The following is a 21,567-nucleotide window of genomic DNA, read 5'->3' as shown; positions in this document are numbered from 1 at the left end:
GTCCTGAGAGAAAAAAAGTTCTCTGTAGACACAATTCAAAGGGCAAGTACCACTGCCAGGCTAAGCTCATATATTGTGAGCACTGTTCTTCTACCTGAACTCCCAATTGTGGTTTTGTGTGTCTAATATAATAGTGGTATTGTATGTTTTTAGTGCTTTTAGACATTATAGCATTGTAACTCTTCAGAAACTAAGAACAAATGCAGGCTAGCTAGGTGTTTAGTCAGGGTATGGCTAGCTACATAAAATGCCTCGGTTGGGAAGTTTGGCTGAATCTCAGTAATTTCAGATTTTAAAAAGGGCATCAACAGCCTTATTAAGGGCTTCAGTGCTGTCCTCAGGAGAGCTGCCAGGGCACTGTTTTAGCTGTTTGAAACCACTTCCTCAGAGAAATCAGTTCAACTTGAGCTGTGAGTCAAAGCCTAATGAGCAGCTAAGCTGATGAACATCACTTGGTAGTAACAGCAGCTCATGTAATCACTGCATTTGTATTCTCTGCCTTACCTGCCCCTCCTAACTCCCTCAAAAACAGGGTGATCAGATCCATACTGGAGGGTGAGGTTTACCCTGTTTTCAGTCCACTTCACTCTAGGAATGTAACAGGGATGGTTACATCAAGAGCCTGGTGACCCAAGGGACCCCTTTCCCAGTAATGCCAGTCAGTGAAAGGAAAATTAAATGTCGATGACATGTGTGAGACAGCCTTCAGGTGCCTCTCAGCTATTGACTGGAGATGGAGTTAAACTCTCTCTTCACAGAGCTGTCACGGGCAGAGGGGCAAGAGTGGAAAGATGGAGGAATGAGAGCAAAGCAAGTCCTGCAGAGCAGGCAAGAGGAGGAGTGGGTAAGGCCAAAGCGCATGGTGCAAACCCCAGACCTTGCTGGGAAGAAGCATTCCATACAAGAGCCAGTCAGACATACTGGCATCACAGGTGGATTTTGGAGTAGGTAAATCTTAAAAAATTGTCAGGTGAACCTCACAAGCTGATGCCGTTTAGGTCTAGTATTGTGCATGGTTTGTGTTTTACTGTGCAATGGATGCAAGCAGTTTATGTATGAGGTGGGAACACATGGTTGTAGAAGTAAGCATAGCAGCTCAAGCAGATTGTTACCATACCTGTCTCTTTCAGAGAGGCCAAGGAGTATGCATTTCCCTTTCTGGGATTATGGGTTAAAATTACCTTTTAAAAAAAGGTTCTTCCAATTACTGGACCTGAGTCTGAAGATGCCGGTACACAAACTTTGTGTACTGAGCTTTGCCATCTAAGGATATAACCTTAGCAGCCATATTCTACTGCAGGATTTAATTTTAATAGATGGTACATTTGTATAAGCTATTTTCTGAAGGAGCAATGTTGGGCATAGCCGTCCCTCAGCAATCAGCTCTGAAAGCTTTAGGACTGGCAGGATCAGTCAAAACAAATATTTAAACAAGTAATTAAATTCCTCTTCAAATAAGACGTGTATGGGAGGCAAGGAAAAAAAATGGGGTTTGACTGAGATATTTTAATTTGAAATATTTGCTTCAGAAAGACTAGCACAGCTGCCTTGGGGAACAGTTCACTGACAAGAGGATTAGCCACTGTAAGATGTTAATTGCAGAGAGATGCCCCTGCTGCTATGCAAGGGAGCAGAAGAGGTGGGGTACACAGAACAGATAAGAGGCCAGAACTGTTACCAGTGCTGTTAAATCACTGCTGCCTGTGATGAGCAGAGCAAAGTGACCCAAGCTGTGTTACCCATTAACACATCTGTGAAGGATCCACAGGATAAGGATGAGCCCCCTGCTAGTCTGGGGTGGTGGGGAGCAGGTGATGCTGCAGGCAGATAATGCACACTCCACAGCCAGAGGCACACAGGCTCCTTCCTCAGCCGTTCTATATAAACAGGTACCATTTCTGATTTTATTTCATAACATACAGGTAATGCTCATGACACAACAAGATGAGAAACTCACATCTCTGAACCATTTAAACAGCTTACCATACACCAAAGAACATTATATTCATATTGAACATGTACACATTTCCCCCCAACCCTCACATCCTCCACTTTGCTTTCCAAACTTCTACAAACCATTTCCAGCATTGTTCAGGTACAGGACATTAGTTCAGATGGGAGACAGGCATCACCCTGTGCAGGACATGGGGTTAAGGCTTCCTCCTACAGGAACCTGCCCCCTAAAAATACTGAGCCTACAGCTTTGATTTATTTACTGACTATAGTGGATTGGAAATCAGGAGGAGCCAGACCAGATTTCAGTTCCTCCGAAAGTGATTAACCAAGCAAAACCCAAATGTACATAATTTGTATGTATAGCAAAAAGGGAAGGACACACACCTCTGAAACAGCACAAAACCCAGGAGGATTCTGTTTTCTGCCTCTGGGGACTGATTTGTGTTAACCCCAGTTAACTCCTTTAAATCAGAGACACAGACTTCTACTGAAATCTGGCTGAGAGGAGCACTGCTAAACCCTTTACATGCATATATATATACACACACAGACAGAATGTGTATATATGCTGATGTAGTTGTAATGTAATTGCTTTCACTTGATACGCAAACAGACACAAGTGGCAGTATGTTTAACAAATAGCCAAGACCTGACATGTTTTCCAGTGTGCTGTACGCCTGTCCCTTGCCCAGACTACCCTTCCTTCATACACACAGCAGGAACACAGCCTCTGGGCTCAGTTACTCTTGGTGCTGCCTCTCTCTTGCCTGTTGCACGTTTTAGAATCAAGGTAATCAACGCTGTAGCTTTCAGTGCTATTTTCAACAGTCCACTGTAGGAAACTGAAGTCACATCCTAGCCACAATACAAGACAATGACAAAATCTTCTCCATTTTTCAATATAGTAAAACCTGAGATTTGAGTCACAAACTAGCTAAACTTACAGTTAAAAAAAAAAAAAAAAAAAAAGAAACAAACAAACAAAAAGAAACAAAAACCCAAAATATAACCCAAGCTGCTGACTTGAATTAGGGCTTCAGTTTGCTGCTGACAGATTGATTTATTTATTTATTTAATGCTGCTGGCCAGGGTTAAGTATTTGTTACATGTGATAATATGATTTACAGCTGCCTGCACTGAATTGGGGCAAAATAATGCAGTTCTCCCCACCCCCAACTGGCGTGTTCTGAGGGGTCCAGGGGAAGACAAGAGACCACGAGCAGAGCTCCCATCAGAGCAGGAAAGGTGAAGCTTTCTGCTGTGCCTCCGGTACCACCCCTCACTGGCTGCAATCCTCAAACACAAAACCATTTGTGAAGGGGGAGCAGGGGAGGCACCACGTGCACCAGGAGCTGGAGGGAGAAGCAGCAGGGATGCTGTCAAAATCACCACGAGAAGGGCTGTGCTTAATGCCCATGAAACGTGGGCAGCAGGGAAGTGACACCTCCTCAAGCTAGCGTGGTGAAGGCAAGGATGTGGCACCTGCCAGCAGCAGGACAGCTGGAAGTGTCTGCCACCAAATGAGGCCTCAGCACGCTGGGAAAGAACATTTGCTGTAACAAAGGACAGTGGCCAGGATCAAGGTCCTTGGGAGCTGCAAGCGTGCAAGGTGAGCAGGCTTCCCATCAAAGCTGTCTCTTCTCAACCCCCCTTTCTTCCACACACTCTAAGACAGGATGCTGGAGGTCCCCTTCCATTTTCCCTGGGCAGGTGTACAGACTGTTTTTTTCTCAAGTAAGGTCAGCAAAACACGTGAGAAGTTTCTGCATTTGAGTTCCTGCAGTTTGGGTGAGGATGTCAGGATGGAAAAAAAAAAAAAACCAAACCAAATCACCTGAATTGCCCCCACCCCACACGTGACTGAAACCACACATGAAGAGCACTTCCTTAATGGTACTGCTCAGTTAAGGACAACAGCCCATCCCAACTCATTTTTATCTTTAAAAAACACAAAAAAAGCCCCTTCAAGAGACACTTACTGAATTGTCAACAGGCAAGAAAAAAGATATGGTAATGTACCAGCCACTTCTCTTGCACGTAACCCTAAGTATTAAACCACTCCATTATAACTTAGAAGCCAAAGTGGCTACTCCTCTCCCAGAAGCCAGCATGATAGGAAAAAATACAAATACTGCTTATTTTATGCTTCAAAAGACCAGGGGAAAGAGTCACAGGTACGGTTCATCTCTTTTTAAGAATTGCTGCTGAGCCAACTGAAACACTTGTGCGTAGACAGCTTTAAAAAACAAAACAAAAATTTAAATGTGGCTAGTCAGTACTTGTTCACATTGCTTATGAACTGACTACCAGCATCTGGCAGCCATAAAGCCCTAGTTTATTTTTTATGTTTTTGAGGTACTGGGTTTTATTTTATTTTTTTTATTTTTTCTCTGAAGCAGCTCTCTAGAGAATCACCTAAAGCCTACCCATTAGAACAATAGTTACACCAGTATTTACACTTGTCTGAACGGTGTGTGTTCAGCCCAGCCTTGCTGTAACCAGTCCCTGCGTCCTTTGGAATCGCTCCTGGACTCCTTTCTTAGGGGAAGAAGTTCTCCCTCCAGAGGTTGGCTCAGTGTCAGGGCTAAGGTGCACTGGTGAAGACGTGGGGCATGAGGAGGGGAGAACACAACGAGCTTTGATGAGTAGGAGCGTGTTTCAGTGGAAGCAGAGAAAGGCTTTGATACCGAGAGAGCTTCCTTTTTGAAAACCACTGAAAGGATGTGCAATCCATTGCATATAATTTCTTCCTCTGTCAGGGAAAGGTCTCTGAAATGTTCTGCCCTTTTCCAGAAAAGGGGAGGAGAAAAACCCAGCGGTTTTTTTCTGGTTTCCTTGGGCAGACGCTCACTTATCATTTCTTTGCCACATGAATCCAGTCACTGCGTTCACAACTGAAGCCTCACATTTCTTCCCGCCCCCCAACATTTTGGCACAAAGTCCATTTTGTTTCAGATTTACAGGGACCTCTCAAATGCTGGAGGAGCAGCCTGGAGGGGGGAGCAACTCCGACAGAGTCCCACAAGCCTGCTGTCCCTCAAGACACCTCGATGATTTCCATGCTGCCCGAAAAACTCGACTGACTGCCTACTTTCCCCAGTTCTTCTCTGGATCTGTTGTCCGACATGATGCTCTCTCCGAACTCCATCTGGCAACTTCTGCGCTTGAACTGCTTTTCAAAAGAGCTCTCCTCGTGCCAGCTCCTCCTGGAGTCACCTCTGTCACCCTGCTTCGCCCTTCTGCGCACGGCAGAGGCCTGGTCACAGCCCGTGGGCAGCTGACTGCAGCTGTAGGCAGAGTAAGCGGCGTTGTTCCCGTAGATGGCGGAGGCCGAGTAGAAATGGGAGGACTCTGCTGCAAAATACCAGCTGCTGGGGAGGGACGGAGCCGATGTCTGAGGAGCCAAGATGTCCGAGTGCCAGCCTTTGAGACCCAGCCCAGCAGCAGACTTGGCCAAATGCTGCTGGCTGGTGGAGAGACCAAACAAGAAGTTCGTTCTGTAGTTGTCTTCCATGCTGCCGCTCCGGTGCAGGGGGTAGAGGAGCGACCGCTGAGAGGCGGCGCCGCCGCTGGCTCTGCCTGGGTGTTGCCTTTTGCTCTGGCTGTCCAGCTGCCACGTGTTCGGGGGTTTCTTGGGAGGGTTGGCTTCCTCTTTGTCAGGGCTGGTTTCTGGGCTCTGCTCCGAGACCTCCTGGACAGGGGAGAACTGACACAACTTGCTGCTGCCTTCCAAAGCGGTCGTGTGTTTGTAGTACTCCAGGGTGTCTTCGGAGGAGGCGAAGCCCTGAACCGACGTGGCCACGCAGCTGCTGCTCGCCGAGTAGGATACAGATTTGATGTCCAAGGAAAAGGAGCGTTTCAGCCGGTTGCTGTCCTCCACCTTATCCAGGGAGACGTGCAGTCCATTTATGCCCTGTACCAGCGGGCCATCTTCCAGGGGGGACAAGTGCCCGCGTGGCACGCTGCCACAGTCCGGCGGCTTCTGCTCCACGATCTCGGAGGTAGCCGTGATGCAGAGCTGGTTCGTGGAGAGGCTGCTCTGCCCACCTTCTGGGACCAGCATGTGCTCACTGCTTTTTTCCAAATGCAGAAGTTTCAGTTTACTGATATGTCCAGGCTGCCCGCTCTGGTTCTTGATTTTTTTCTCGAAGTCCAAAAGCTGTCCCAGAAAGTTGAAGTTGGGAGAAATGGTTGGCCGCTTCTCTTTCACAAATCTGGAAAGAGGGGACAAACAAAGTAAGAATTAATTTAAGGACCTGACCCAAGATAACTCTAGAGTGATTGTTGTGAATGTTAACAGCCTAATCTTAGCTTGGTAGGATGCCCGGGCTGAGGTTGAGTCAAGCACAGGAAACATGGACTGGAAAAAATAAAAACCAAAACAAAATTCAAAAATTGCTTTTAAGCAACATACTGGCTGGATGCTTTCAATACTCTCTGTAATTTACTTAAAGGTGACTAAAAAATGGAAAAAAATGTATTCTTTTTTACCTCTTTATAATGTCCCCAGCAAGGACTGAGGAAATAATTTTCCTTATTTTGCTTCACCAGCGGGACCTCTGCAGCCTTGATTTCTGACCACAATTAAGAGCTCCTCAAGTTCTGCATGACCAGCATCAGAGCTCAAGTTGAGAGACCTCAGCTTTCCCCATGCTACAAAAAGCAGACCACCTTCTGCACCAGTCAAAGGGGTGAAATCTCATGTTCCTTTCACACCTCTCATGCTGCTGTTGCTGCAGTGAGTGCTTCCTACCCTGTTTATTTTGTCAGCAAGACAAAGAGCTCTTATCTATGCTGACCTGCTACAGCAGTCACCAGTGGTTTCTACCATACCCTGGTATTCACCACTACTATGATAATAAAAAAGAAGAACAGAAAGGAGCAAATGCAGAATTAAAATAAAAAGGTTCATCTCTAGCTCCATAGATGTTCATCAGCAGAGGGCAACAGTATTGCCAAATCAGAGGATCACAGAACTTTCTGGGTTGGAAGGGGCCTTTAAGATCATCTAGTTCCAACCCCCTTGCCACAGGCAGGGACACCTCCCACTGGATCAGGTTGTTCAGAGCCCTGTCCAGCCTGGCCTTAAAAACTCCCAGGGATGGGGCTTCCACCACCTCTCTGGGCAACCTGTTCCAGTGTCTCACCACCCTCATGGTGAAGAACTTCTTCCTAACTTACAATCTAAATCTACCCTCCTCTACTTTGAATCCAGTCCTATCACTACCTGACATCCTAAAAAGATTTATTGTAGCCCCCTTCAGATACTGGAAGGCTACAATGAGGTCTCCTTATAGTCTTCTCTCCAGACTGTATAACCCCAACTCTCTGTCTGTCTTCACAGGAGAGGTGCTCCAGCCCTCTGATCATCCTCATGGCCCTTCTCTGGACACACTTCCATGTCTTTCTTGTAACAGGGGCTCCACCACTGAACACAGCACTCCAGGTGGGGTCTCAGCAGAGCAGAGTAGAGGGGGAGAATCACCTCCCTCAACCTTCTGGCCACGCTTCTCTGGATGCAGCCAAGGATCTGGTTGGCTTTCTGGGCTCTAAGTATACACTGGCAGCTCATGTTGAACTTCTCACCCACCAGCACCCTCAAGCTCTTTTCCTCAGGGCTGCTGGAAGAGTTAACCTGTCCTGGAGTCCTGTAGGAAGCAGCCTGACTCTTATCAGTTGATTACAGACAAGGTGTAATGCATCCTCAGAATGTTTTCCCGAAGTAGGACCCTAGCTCTATGAAAGACTTAAATATCTGAAGTCATGTAGTAAACTTCAAAGTTAATTTTTAAATACAAAAGCATATTCCTACCGGTGTGATTTGCAGTATAGCTAACTAAGTACTCTTTGCTGCCCAAATCCTTCCTGATTTTTTTTTGTTTTGTTTTTTTAAGTATTCCTGGAACTATGAAGTACCAGATGACAAGGGAATTAACAACGGAAGAAAAAAAAAACCTGAAGAGCTAAATCTAGTACAAACATACATCTAAAGTATTGCTGGGAAAATTAAATATTATTAAAAATAAAATATCTCTGGGAATGTGTACAGAAGGTGTGCATGCAGTCATTAAAAACAGAATGAGAAAAAATTAAAAGGTGTATACACACGTGCACAAATCCACTGGCTGAAATGCAAGTAAGCACATGAAAACCATAAAAAACAGAATGAAAAATGTAAAGTTTTGTTTAAGTTGCCAAACAACAAATGATAGTAGGAATAGCTGAGCTGATGTGATGCCCTGGAAGCTCAGATTGTGCAAAGTGATAGTGGAAATGACAAAGGGAGAAAACTAGTTAGTCTCCTCAGATTTAATTCTTCAGGTTGATCTCCCAGCATTGAATTTGGGAACTTTTGTTCCAGTGTGAGAAACTTGCTCATAAAGAATTCATGCAATCTGCCTTCATTCTTTTCCAGTCCAAGCTAGTTGAACTTGTTACTGATTTTGTTATTTAAAGCAAAATCCTTCTGGTCAACACTGCTGTTTCTGGCCCATGCTCTGGTAGCGTCTCCCTTCCACTTTCCTCATCTTACTCCAAAATACTGGACAATCATAAATTTAAAATTTAGGTTTTTTAAAAAATGAAGAGTTCAAGAAAGTCTGCTGGACCCCCCCAATAAGTTTTAAGGCTTTGCAAACTTTTAAATTTCAAAATTCACACTCTTTTCCAATTGGAAAACATGCATAACATCTAATTCTGATGTTTGTTTCCCTTGCATGACCCATTACACACAAAAATATTAAAAATGTTCATTTCTTCAGATCTTTCACTTCAAGTAACAGCTTCACCTTTTGATTTTTTTAGTAGTCAGACAAACGTTGATGCAATGACTCTCATTAACTCAGAGAAAAGTATTTTTCTTTCAAGTTTTGCCAACAAGAGATCCGAAACCAATGAGTGAAATGTGCTGCAGACTGTTCTCACTAAGCCGTATCAGAGGAAATACAGCAAAACGTAATCTAAATTTCAGAGTAGTTGTTTGGTATTAAACACTGCAAAGAAAAACAGCCCGGGATAATTAATCCTCCACACTCAGTTGACAGTTTTGGGTGAAGAAATAAACTAAAAATTCATGCAGATATTTCAGAGAGGAATTTAGAGGCAGCACTTAGAAGTTCCCAGGAGCATGAGTGTTTTAGAAGTGGTTACTCTACAGCTCTAACCTGCAGATCACTACAGCCTGAGGCCACACAGGCTTTTTTTTGAATGATTTAAGCTAATACCTTGCATCCACATCCACTAATTCATCCATATTATCTACACCTGAGTTACCATCAGCAGGCTCTAGGAAGAAACCATGGAAAATTTAAAGGCAGTGGGGTTCAGTCACCTCTCTCATACTTTTTTTTTTCCACTGCATGCATAATTATGTTCATCAACTTAAAAGAAAATCCCCCATGGAAATCATGCTCTGCAAGGGACTATACAAAAGTTCATCTTTATCTCCTCATCAGTGTTTTAGAGACAGCAGCAGCAAACACAGCAGTGACCTGGAAGGTGCTCCTCTCCACCTGCTGCAGCACAAAGTGTTCACATTTTTTCTGTACCACACATATTATGGTGATAGCTAAAGCTCTGCCAGCTAGCATATAAAGCCCATCAAAAATTAAACCATCATTATTCTGTCCAACACAACAATGCAGGCTGTTAAATGAAATACAAAAGTCATGGTGAACTGCAACCAGGCCACCTGGGATGTAGTAAAGTGTCTCAACCCAAGTATAGAAAAAATGGGATTTGAAAGGTTAAAAAGGGGAGGAGGAAAAGGAGGGTCTCCACAAAAATTCCCTAATTCCACAAAGAGCTGATACTTCAAAATACTTTCTCCTAGAGTTTCTGACTGACTTTTAACAGCAACAAAGAAGCTTTCTTAATTCCTAGACATTTCACCTGCAGGCAGTTCTTTGAGAGCATTACCACATACCAAGCTGCAGCCAAACAGCTCCAGCCTAGCATTTGTCATATGAGTGATTATAAATATCCTCAGTTCTCCGTCTTAAACCTTATACGTTCCTTTCTCTCTCTGACTTTAAGATACTGTTATATGCACCCTATGGTTCTCTGTGTGTGTGTGTGTGTGTGTACATACACAGACACTTAATAAGCAGTTTAAATTCCATACTCAGAATGAAATCCAGCATCAGCATTTTGCACGTGGGGAATGAATATTAGCTGATGATGCTTACAAATCATTCATTTGTTTATGAAGAAAGCCTACATTAAAAAAAGAAAAAGACACAACAAAACCAAAGTGCAGAGGCCGGTGAACTACCAGATAAAATAGCATGTCTGCTTCTAACCTGGGTCAAACCTTTTATTCTTCAGCTTCAAAACAAGCCAATAGGCTCAAGAATTAATATGAAGGGAAATTTTCTCCTTACCTGTAAGCTTCATCTAAGGACATATCCATTCTCTTCATGATATATGCAATAGCGATTGTGGCAGAGCGAGATATTCCAGCTAAACAGTGCACTAACACGTGGCCATTTGATGCTTTTGCTTTTTCTGCACAGCAAAGAGATTGGCAAATGTCACACTCAGCAGCATTACACCACGATGAAAAGTTTGCAAAGAAAGCAGTGTGATTTAAAATTGTTCAAAACTTCCAAATTAAATGCTAATTGTAAATCTCAGGGAAGCTTTAAACAAAAATCTTTTTTTTTTCTCTAGCACTGTATAGCATTGAATATAGAAAAAACATGAGACTACACACAGGAAACATACTGCAGTTAGAGTATACTGCATTTTCATGTGCACATGAACAAACCTATTTAGATGTCTGGAAAAGGTGATTGTTTCTAAATTTATATGCAAGTAAAAAGCAAGCATTCATGATGGAACAATCTGGCCAGTACAGGTTTGGCTAGCTCACTTCTCAAAGTTCAAGACAGGATCTCTTTGTCCAATTTTCTAATTCGCTCTCTGCAGACATGTCTCAGGCATCTACCAGGTTGTCAGAAAGCAGAGTTGTGTTCTTAAAAAGTGCCTTTGTTCCTCAAGTGCTGGAATATGCAGTGGCAGAATCTCCTTATGTTTCTTTTGCTTCTGTGCTTACAAAGTGATGGGGATCATGTACATAGATGCTCAGGGTATTTTCATAACACCTAGACAGCATTTAGGTCTTTGCCAACCAAAAGAGCAAGGCAGACACACAAAGGAATCCAGACACTATTTTAGAGAGGGAATTTAAATGTTCTTCTCACCTATAAAATCAACTGATTTATCCAACCAAGGCAAAATTTTCTCACAAAAGCTGTCGTTCACAGGCACTCTCAGGAAGTGGGATTCCGGAATAAAATCAGGCTTTGGACAAGTATTGCTGGCATTTAGTACATACCCAATATCATTCTGCTGCATCAGCTCCTAGGAAAGAGAGAAAGATTAAGCCTAGAGAAATCAAATGGTAACTGTGGCATATTACAAAGAATCTATGAACCCAAAGCACATAACAAAGCTAAAACCCCAACTGGAATTGACTTTACAATTTCTCCAGCTGCATTAGGGACATTATTATTTTGGGGGTTTTTTAAAGGCATTTTCTCAGATTTTAATTTTTCAAACAACTCTTAATTAGACATCTAAAGGGTCCTAATAACATATGGAATGAGAAGCCCATACAAACAAAGCTAACAAAGAACAGAAATAATGGTAGAATACCATCTGCTAACATGAAGCATCAATTCCTAGGGAAAGAATTTTTTTGCTACTTTAAATTCTCACTGTGTAAGCTGACAGTATAACCAAACACTTCCTACCCATACTTTACTAAACTGAATACATGTTTTCTGGATCACACTGAGACTGAGGTTGCCCCACCAGATACCAGACAGAAATACGAAGTGAAACTGATGTCTCCTGCAGTCACCTCTTTAAATATCTGTGACTTCCTTGGTTCTAAGGCAATGTGCAAACCTCACTCAAAACTATGACAGAAAGAGCTGAGTAAGAGCTGAACACTTTAAATTAGACCATTTCACACTGCACTAATTGCAGATTTGTAGGAGTTCCACTTTGTGGTTTATGACTTAATTGCACATATTTGCCTTTTCAGTCTTCAGTCATCTTGCATCTTGGAGATTATCACAAGCAAAGATATTCAAAGGGTAAGAGTCAACTGGACTTTTTTAACAAGACAGTTTTCATGACTGCAAATAGAAGAAAGACACCTCCTTTGTGCACCTTGCCATACTCTGCTTGGAGTGGTGCAAACTAGCAGCTGATGCAGTAGGTACCTTAGTGCCAAAACACTAGAAGAAGTGCTAGAGATGGCCCTACCAAAACCATCCAGTCTCCTGAAATTAAGGATCTTGCCACAGAAAAGCAATCAAGGCTAGATTATTACAATTTTTCTGGTTTAGATATGATTTGGCAGTGACATGAAGAGCTACATTTGGATAGTAGTTCACTAAATACAAACACTGGCAAGCTTTTTGCCTGATTTTTATGGAAACTGATGTCTGAAACCAAACTGAAATATTAAAAAAGAAAAAAAAATTTTATTTTAAACCTTTTGCTTTTATAGCAATTATACAAAAAAAAAGGAAAATTTCTGTCAATCCATGGGAGCAGTAGCAAGAAAGAATTCTTCCACTGCAGTTTTTCAACTGGAGGTATGAAAATACAGACATGAAGACAGATGCAGGGGAGAAGGGGGTCTGCCTTGGTCATTTACAGAGGGCAGTGCACTCAACTTCATGGGCTGCATTTCACACAAGGAATTTATATGAATCTATATGAATTAGCAAGCTGAATTTTCTTGTCTGGAGGAAAATGAGCAGCTCCTCCAAAGTCCCTCACACATCAGCATATTCAGAGGTGCTTGAAGGTGTAGGTATATTAAATTAATGAATATATTATATTATATTATATTATATTATATTATATTATATTATATATGCAGCTAACCAAGGGGAACAGTAGATGATCAATTACTATCAAAGCTAGATCACCAAAAATATCAATTGCAGAAATGGTCAGAAATTAAAAGAAGGTCTGAATGTGTCAAAATAAATTGGCAGCCTTATTGCTTCTTGCCCTGATGGTTTCCTGGATCAGAGTCTCAGTAAAACTCACCCTCTCATCAATGATAACAAATTGCAATATGTTCCTCTCACTTCCTTCACATCTTCCCAACTCAACCAGCAAGCTCCTTTCAGCCTATCACACCCTTCACAGTTGACTCTGTCACACCTCCCTTTACTATACTTAGCACTCACACACCAAACAGACTTAAAAGTTCAAAAGCAGTTGTGTTGTAAGGAAGTAGAGGAATATTTGGAATTATCCAGAGAGGGAAGGTCTTAGGAATGGGATTTGAGACCTGTGGTGTATCTTGGGTGTGTTCCAGGGAGACCCCAGATCCACAGCATCTTTGCCTCAGCGTTCTGGGCTACCAGCTTTCCCCTTCCAGGATTCCAAGACCTTCATCTTCCATAGAATCTGTATCTGCTTTAGACTACTGTGTTGAAACATTGCCCTCAAACCATCTCTCATCTACTGCTGTCTTTACTTGAGGGTGAGTGAGGAAAAACTGCAATAGCAGCTACAAAAGCACACGCAGGGTCATGAACGTTACCATGTAAAAAGGATGAGACTATGACAGATGGACTGCCACCATGCACATTCAGAATATAGCTAAGGGGAGGGAGATGAATTTAGAAGAATAGAAAACCTTATTATTTCTTCTAAAGTGTGACTGCTGATGGGCCACAGAGTCCAACTATCACAATTCCACAGTTATGTGAGATTATGGGAGATTTTTGACGTGGAATCGATTATTTCAACGGGACTGAGAAGGCTGCAGACGCCAAGTCTGAAATCTCCGAGCCAAAAAAACCACCCAAAAAAACGTGTTAGTGCTTGTCTTTGTGACTAAGGCTAAAGAAAGGAGTTATGCTTCCTTCTGTTCTGAAGTATCAATCATTCCCTGTGCAACAGGCTCCAATATAATAACCCTAACAGTGCCTTCATTGTACGGCACCCAAGAGGAAGAAGTGAGTTATGAGGGAAGGAAGATCCAGAAATCCTAATACTAACAACTTGGTGAATAGAAGGTAAATGCTCTTTTGTCAGCTTATTTACATTTTATGACTTGTTTAACCTGAAAATTAATGGCACCCTAAAATGTTATTTTGTTCCAGGAAATAAAATCCAGGTCTGGAAGGGAAGAAAGAGAATAGTTATGTAAGTAGCAAAGCAGAAAGTTTTACAGTGTAAATGCTGGTACAGAATAGGAGATTTAAGAAAGAGTCTAGTTCAACACAAAGCCCAACACTGCTTTTTTTGTTGTTATTTTCTGTTATGCTGACTTCCAGAGAGGACACTGTGAGAATTTAGGCTAGAATTAGTTTGTCTGTCTTTCACAAAGAGCAACAAAGATCTGTAAAAATAAGGACTCTTTTTGCAATGCCACCAATCACACCGAGTTAACCACCAACACATGGCACTGAGACCCCAAAAGTGAAACAAACTTTTCTGTTTGAAGCTTTCTGGAGAACTTTTTAGTATTTCAACCCAGCCAAAAAACTTACGGATGTTTTCAGACTTTTAGGAAGAAATCCATAAAGCAAAAATGCAAAGAATCTCCTAGGACTTTTCTGAAGCAACCATTAATCTTGCTAAAGGACACAAACCAAGTATTTGTGCTTGCCTTTCACAAACAGAATGTTATCAGCAGAGGTATAGTGGAAAATAACATTAGTATTCTTAAAAGGTCATGAATACAAGACAAGTATTTCCCTTCCTGTGAACCCAGAGATAAGCCTATGAAGATCCTGAAAAGATTAGCTCATCTTGATCAGACATGCTGAAAATTCATGCTTTCAAACTGTCAGGTTAAACTATAGGGCACATTAAGAGCTCTTTTTGCAGAGATTTTTGAGTCACATAAATTTTAGATAAAGAATTTATCTGGTTATTGTGAGAAGTTAAGTTCAACATACACAACTACCTCGTATGGTTTTCAGAATCTTAAGAGATTTTTTCAGAAAATTAGTTTTTAAAATCTGAACTTGAATAAAAAAAGGCCCAAACTATCCTAATATTAACAGAAAGTTGATAAGCTTGTTGCCCATAACCAACAAAGCAGCAAGGCCATTAATGCAGAGGATGCAAATGTAATCACTTACCAGCTCCTGGACTGTCACAGCAGACAGAACTTTGCTATTTTACCACTTTCCTCCAAGTGTTTTGTTTCTTACCCTCCACTTTTGAATGGTTTTCACTCCCTAGCTCTCTTAGTACATGGTGATATTTCTGGACACTCAGTGTAGTTCGAGTCATTCTCCTTGCTCTTCTTAATACCCTTGCACAGGATTGAGGCTTCCCCAGAATTCTGATGAAGGGGTGGAAGGGAGGCCAGCAGAGATATGCCCATTGCCTCTTAAGCATGCTGATCTCTAGCTACTGCCAACTTCATGCTGAATCAAGAAAGGGATTAAACCCAGAAAACTGGGAGTTACCAATAGCTGGGAAAAGATTGAGTGCATTCTAAGAGGCAGAAATCTTAATCTATGCCCACAGCTTCTTTAGGTTAATAAAGGGATTGATATTGAAGATGGAAGCCATTTCAGATTCTCCACAGGCAATCACTGAAACTGAGGAAGTCAGATAAAATACCAAGGTGCTCATGTCTACTTCAGTGCAGCATACAAATGGCATGCTCAGAATAAAGCACTGCCAGATATTTCTTCAAAGAGGACAAGGGTACAAGCAACAAACATCTAAAATTGTAAAATGTGTTTTTGTCCTTAAATGGGTAAGAAACCTAAGAAGCACTTCAGTCATCTATGGAAGAACTTCCAAAAGACTGACTGTCAAGGATGACACCAGGCCATAAGAACTTACTGAACTTTCCGTGGATTGTATGTGGTTTTTGTGTTTCTCCATAAAAAAAACCAAAAAACCAAAAAAACAAAAACCCAACAAAAAACAGGAGACACAGCAATCCTTGATTTCAGCTCTATGGAATAAATGAGAAAGAACAAATCTGATGAACTCCTGGGGTTCCTACATTAATTCCAATGAATTTGCAGCTGCAGATGTCTGAAATGCTGAAATAATATCAAGATTGTCAATTAATAGGCAAGGGAGTCACCACCAGGTCTAAACTCTTCCTGCAGACAGCTCTGCCACATCCAGAGCTCACCAGTAGCAGTTTGTGGTTTCAGCCTCCTCCAGTCCTATAATGAATTTCCTGACTGCTGCTACCACTTGGATTCCTTTCCTAGTGAGGCTCACACACTGTGCCCAACACCTACTCACAAGCACCAGCTTACTGCAGGGAAAGGGAAAAGCCTCTTCCATCCCTCTGGGATTAGAAAGGGAACAGCCTCTTCCATCCCTCTGGGATTATTCACCATTGAAGAGCCACAGCACTGGTGTTCCAGTCACCACCCCCAACCTAGCAGCACATCCTTGGCCCTGGAGAAGAGCAGGTTGCCCCCTCACCCCCACTGTGAGATAGGATAGCACTTGTCATTCACACATTGAAACAAACAGCATAAAAGCATCTGTTGAATGCTCCATATATATATATATTTATATTTATATTTATATTTATATTTATATTTATATTTATATTTATATTTATATTTATATTTATATTTATATAGTGCCTATCACCACAGTGATAAACATTCTTTGGAACCACTCTGACAGCAGAGGTAAGAACAGGGGTCAGCCTGTTAGTACCTCAGCACTTCTGTTTCCAACCAATTTAAAAAAAAAAAAAAAAAAGCCACAAGACTTTGCTGCCAGCCTGCCTGGCAGCAAATAAGAAGTAAGATAAGAAATAAGAATTTATTCTTATAAATAAATAAGAAATAAAATTTCTTATTTATTTATTTAAATTGCTTAGTTCCTGCTGGTTTTTGTCTGGGGCCAATAAATAATTTCCCTGGTAAGAAAAGTAATAACCTCCTCTGATATGCCACCATAAGACAATCAAGTTTGAATTGCTGACTTGCTTCCTGGCAGTAAAGGCATGGAACATTTTAAAGCACAAGTTAAATACAGTGACTCCTGACTAGCCACCACACAGAAGATTTTTCTGTGTCATCTCTTAAAGCCCAGTTACCTTCTACATGATTGTTTGTATGTCAAAAATCTCCTTTAAACAACTATGAAAAATCCAAAAATAGCCTATTAATCACCAGACCGGAATGGAGTGAAAGTCGAAGAAGCCAGTGAAAATTATGATAATGGTCAAAGTATATGAATTGATCCAATTCCAGGTCTATTAGGATAGCTCCTGTATTAAGCTTTAAACATGGGTAAGTACCATACACATAGGACTTTTAAATATTTAAGGCAATATGCTGGGGTGGAGCACTCTTTCCCTTTCCCCCATCCATGTATTTAATGCCAGCATATGAAGACTTGGGGGTTCACCTATTGAATAGGACTGTCAGATGATATGGGAGGCAAGAGGGCACATGCAGAAGAAGTAATAAAAATTCCCTTGTGAAGGGACCCAAGATGGGGAGAGTAAGCAATGTCTCATGGAGGCAAACATCTGTGGATATGCATAGGAATATAAACCTGTCACAATTTGAGACAAGCTCTTTTAGACACCTGATAGTTCCATCACCCTGCAAGTGCTTTATTTGGTGACTTTGCTGACGGATATTTTAAGTATACCAAAATGACCTGTGCTGTTCTGTAGTAACAAAAACTATTAAATGCACTTTTATTTAGAAACAGTAGAAGTTTCATAGTGCTGTGCTACCATAAAAGCAAATTTTAAATGACCCCACTGATTGTCCAGGTCTGCACATTTTTAGGTGTACAAAGCTTTGTTTGCTGTAGTCCTTCATTATGCAATTCATGGTATTTAAGTGCTATTTTTTCCAGACCTTGAAGTAACCACAAAAACCCAGACAATCTCCCTTTGTCCCACTGTAACCATTAATACATTAACATCCAAGACTTGCCAAAACAAACCAGGCAGAATTATATACAGGAAACTACCTCACCTGCTGTAATGGCAGATTTGATAGTTTGCTGTTGGTTGATAGTTTAATGAGGAAGGCACCATATCATTTTCTTTGAGATGAAGGAGAGAGGAGACCAAGTTTCATATTACATGACGTGGATTAATGATATGTGTATCATCAGTTCTCACATGAGCTTTCCATGGCTCACGCACATAGCTATTATTTATAGCTAATTTAGATGTTTTATAGCTGTAATGATGCAGTATGAGAGAAGCAGGGGTGAAGACACATGGACATTTTATACTCATCCAAGTAAAGAACATGACACCCAGAGTGCTCACCTTGTTAAGGACATCCCGCTGACACCCCAGGTAGAGATGAGGCAGGATTCTGGTTGGGCCAATGTTGGAGACAGGGAGGCAGGGCTGAGAAATGCAAGTAGGAACCAGGGTGGATTTTCCTTCACAGAGACCAGGGAAAGAGCTGGAGAACTCGGCAAATCCACCTGTGAGAGGAACAGTATTTATGTAATTTACATGCAGTGCTGTAGGCATTGGTGCCCATACTGGTTCTCAGAAAACAGCATTTATTGCAGGAGATGGGAGGGTGTTAAGGGGCAGCAGGAAAGCCTGAACAGAAGAACTGCACATGTGCCTCTTCTAGAGGTACCATGACTGTGGAACCATCCATCAGCAGGCAAGGCCTGGCAGCCTGGTTCCACTCTGCCTGGAACTTTTATTTCTCAATCTCTCTCTCTCTCCATTCCTCAGAAGTTTTTGATGCTTCTTTCCAGTCTTAATGATACGTGAAAATCAGACTTTAAAAAACCAGCCACGACACCCACCACACCGAAAGCATGCACACCTTTTCCTGGTTTCTGAACACCTCCTTCTCCTGTATTAGGCCTATAATTAGACTTCACCAAGAAAAAGTCATGTTTACTCAGTTTGGTAAAAGCCAAAGCATATTTCACCCAGCACACTGGAAGAGGTTTCCTCTTTCAAAACCCCACCAAGCCAAGGCTTTTCTACCTCAAATGAGGGCAACAAGGCAGGGGGAGGACTTTGCCCAGCCACAGACTTCCCCACAAGTCTCTGTACTCCTTTACTCCTACGTGGCTCCTTACCAGTTTTTAGCCCCTATCTGCATTAGAGCTCCAAAACATTTTCATTACCATGTCCCACCACTACATTAAACCACTCAGGAAAATTAGAGTGGCATGACTAGTAACATATTTTAAACCACCTAAAAAGCCAGTCAGCAACCATCAAAAATGCTCCGTGGCTGTTCCACCATCAGCATGGCACAGCTGCTATGGAAGCACAAAGGGAATAAAAAGTGTGGCTGAGACTGCTCTAGACACAAATACATACAATGCAGTTCAAGCTCCATTTCCTTTTCTTGCCCAGATACTTCTGAGCTTCCCTCCCACCACAAGGGCTGTGTCACTAATCTGTGCTACCAGCTGGTCCAACTGGGCCTACCCACAGTTAGAAAACAAAACAAAAGAAACCACCAATAATTAACTTAATACTGTGACTAAACACGTTCTCACAAAAGCTAGCTAGCTCTTTCCAAGCCTAGCTAAACCCCACACGCTGCTCATTCTCATGCTTCATCTTTGCAAACTGGTCTAAGAACCAGAGGCAGCTGCTTCACTCCATCACAGGCTTTTCTTGACTGTTTTCACCCCTAAGAGCCAACCAGTGAGGGTGAAAGGCACAAACCACAGTGAAAGTCCCCAGCTATTTCATCAAGTTAAAGCACAGAGGCAAGTGAAATTTTAAGAGAAGGAAGAGGAATTATAACCTGTACAGAACCAGGCATCTTTTTATCAGCAAGGAAGTGAAGTATTACTCTGCTAAATCTGCCACTATTATTACAGTTGAAAGATGAGAGTTAAAATTATTCAGGAATAAGATAATATCCTGTTTTGTAACGGCCTGCACGACCATTGCCTGAATTCTCCCTGTCCTTTGGGTTTAAAAATCTCTATCTTTAGTAAATTCACTAAAAAACAAGGTAACAGCCATGTGTGTAGCAGACCATTTTATCCTATAGGCAAAAGAGACAGCAAACAGTTTTTAGAACAGAAGTCTTACGCACTGATTCCTGTTTAGTCTCATGACTTAAAATAAAATAAAAATAAAATCACTTGTCTATTTTGTTAAGAGATTTTAGCAATTTTAGACAGCTATGATAATGCTTATCATGAGAACCTGTGTTTGAGGTTGGACTGTGTGGGTTGGGATGGGCAAGACATGTTGCTAAGCTAAGGTACTGCCCATCACAGAACCATAACCCTAAACTGAAGGACACAGACTTAGGGACACAGTAAAGTTCTGGCTCTGACATTTTGTATTCCTAATAAGTGGGTTTCCTCCTCCTTGCTTTACAGCCACCCTTTCAGTGGCACAGATGCTGCTTGTTCAGTGTCTCAATCAAAGGACAGGCAGAGTTTGCAAAATAATTCATTCTCTCACTTACTAAATTGTCTTAGGTACTGCAAGTTTTCCCTCTGTTATAGGAAACAGTCCTTGAATTTTTAGGCATTAGATGCCCCTCAGGTTAAATGAATGTAAGATTAGGTGCCCAAAAGTTCTTTGAGAGGCTGAGGAAGAAATCAAAGTTAGATATCTTTGTTTCATTTGCTCATTCTTTTTCACTTGGGAAGCTTACTGGCTGCTTTCTAAAGCTTCTCTCTGAAACATCTGGAAATAGAGAAGTGACTTTTCTCTCTTACAAAACAGAAGCACAAGCACAGAAAAGATTTTACATCTGTGCTTTCATTTTAAAAGACTAATTTTCCCAATTACCTGTGAACTGATCTCATTGCTGTATGAACAAGAAATTAAGCAAGAAGGCAATATGCAAAAAAAACCCCAGAGACTTTGGAAGATGGAACCCATGCTCTGTCATCAGAAACAGTGATTTGATTTTATTTTATTTTTTTAATTTATTTTTATTCTAGGGTTCTGTCAAGAGAAACTTGAAATGATTGAAGATCAGATGTTTTAACACTTCCTCTGGGACACTCATCCTTTCAAAGTCACATTTCTTCCTTCTACTCAGGCTTTCCTAGATGCATTTTGCTTTATTATCTTTACAACATGAATTACAACCACAAAACTCACAAATCAGATAAGTCTACATTGCATTACCTATACACATGCTCCCAAGTAAGTCCTCCTTTCCTTTAAAAAATGTATATTTTAACCTGGTATAAGTATCAGTAGAGAACTGACTTGAAAAAACATGAAATCAGAGAGTTGTTTCAAATATTAATATATCTTCCCTGTCATCTTCTATAACCATTTCAAAAAGTTAGGAGCTTTTCAACAAATCTGGCTTTGATTTATGGCACTCAAAATAGAAGAAACACATTCTAGATCAGTGTACACTGAAAAATTGCTCTAAAATAATCCCACAAACAAAACCCATGGTAACAAAACATTCTCTTGTAGGCATCCTGCTGAACTAAATATTTCTTCTGGTGCAACAAACACTATCATGGGTCTGAAACAACAGCAGTCATGCAAAAGATCACTAAGCTGTCGTGTGATTTTAAGCCTAACTTCTATCCTAATGAACTGCACTCATCACAAGTTGCTTACATTGACTTAGAAAACAGATCTGTTTTTTTTAATATATAGATAGATGTATTAAAAAACTAACA

The 21,567-nt window shown here is 41.4% G+C and overlaps 1 protein-coding gene across 5 annotated transcripts in view; it reads right to left on the bottom strand.

The window, feature by feature from the left end:
* Nucleotides 1-1,875: 1,875 nt before the first annotated feature.
* DUSP16 (dual specificity phosphatase 16) overlaps nucleotides 1,876-21,567 on the bottom strand; it is a 68,995-nt gene continuing 49,303 nt past the window's right edge. For all 5 annotated transcript variants that reach the window (XM_030444122.1, XM_030444137.1, XM_030444131.1 and 2 more), the window contains exons 5-8: nucleotides 18,233-18,396; nucleotides 11,160-11,319; nucleotides 10,338-10,461; nucleotides 1,876-6,170 (exon numbers count right to left, since the gene is read on the bottom strand). In XM_030444122.1, the coding sequence (XP_030299982.1) occupies nucleotides 4,994-6,170; nucleotides 10,338-10,461; nucleotides 11,160-11,319; nucleotides 18,233-18,396 (1,625 nt within the window). In that variant the 3' untranslated portion in view covers nucleotides 1,876-4,993. The remainder of the gene's footprint in view (nucleotides 6,171-10,337; nucleotides 10,462-11,159; nucleotides 11,320-18,232; nucleotides 18,397-21,567) is intronic.

The sequence above is a fragment of the Calypte anna genome, chromosome 1, assembly GCF_003957555.1.
Source record: "Calypte anna isolate BGI_N300 chromosome 1, bCalAnn1_v1.p, whole genome shotgun sequence".
NCBI classification, from domain to species: Eukaryota; Metazoa; Chordata; class Aves; order Apodiformes; family Trochilidae; genus Calypte; species Calypte anna.
This window is presented reverse-complemented; position numbering and strand designations above follow the sequence as displayed.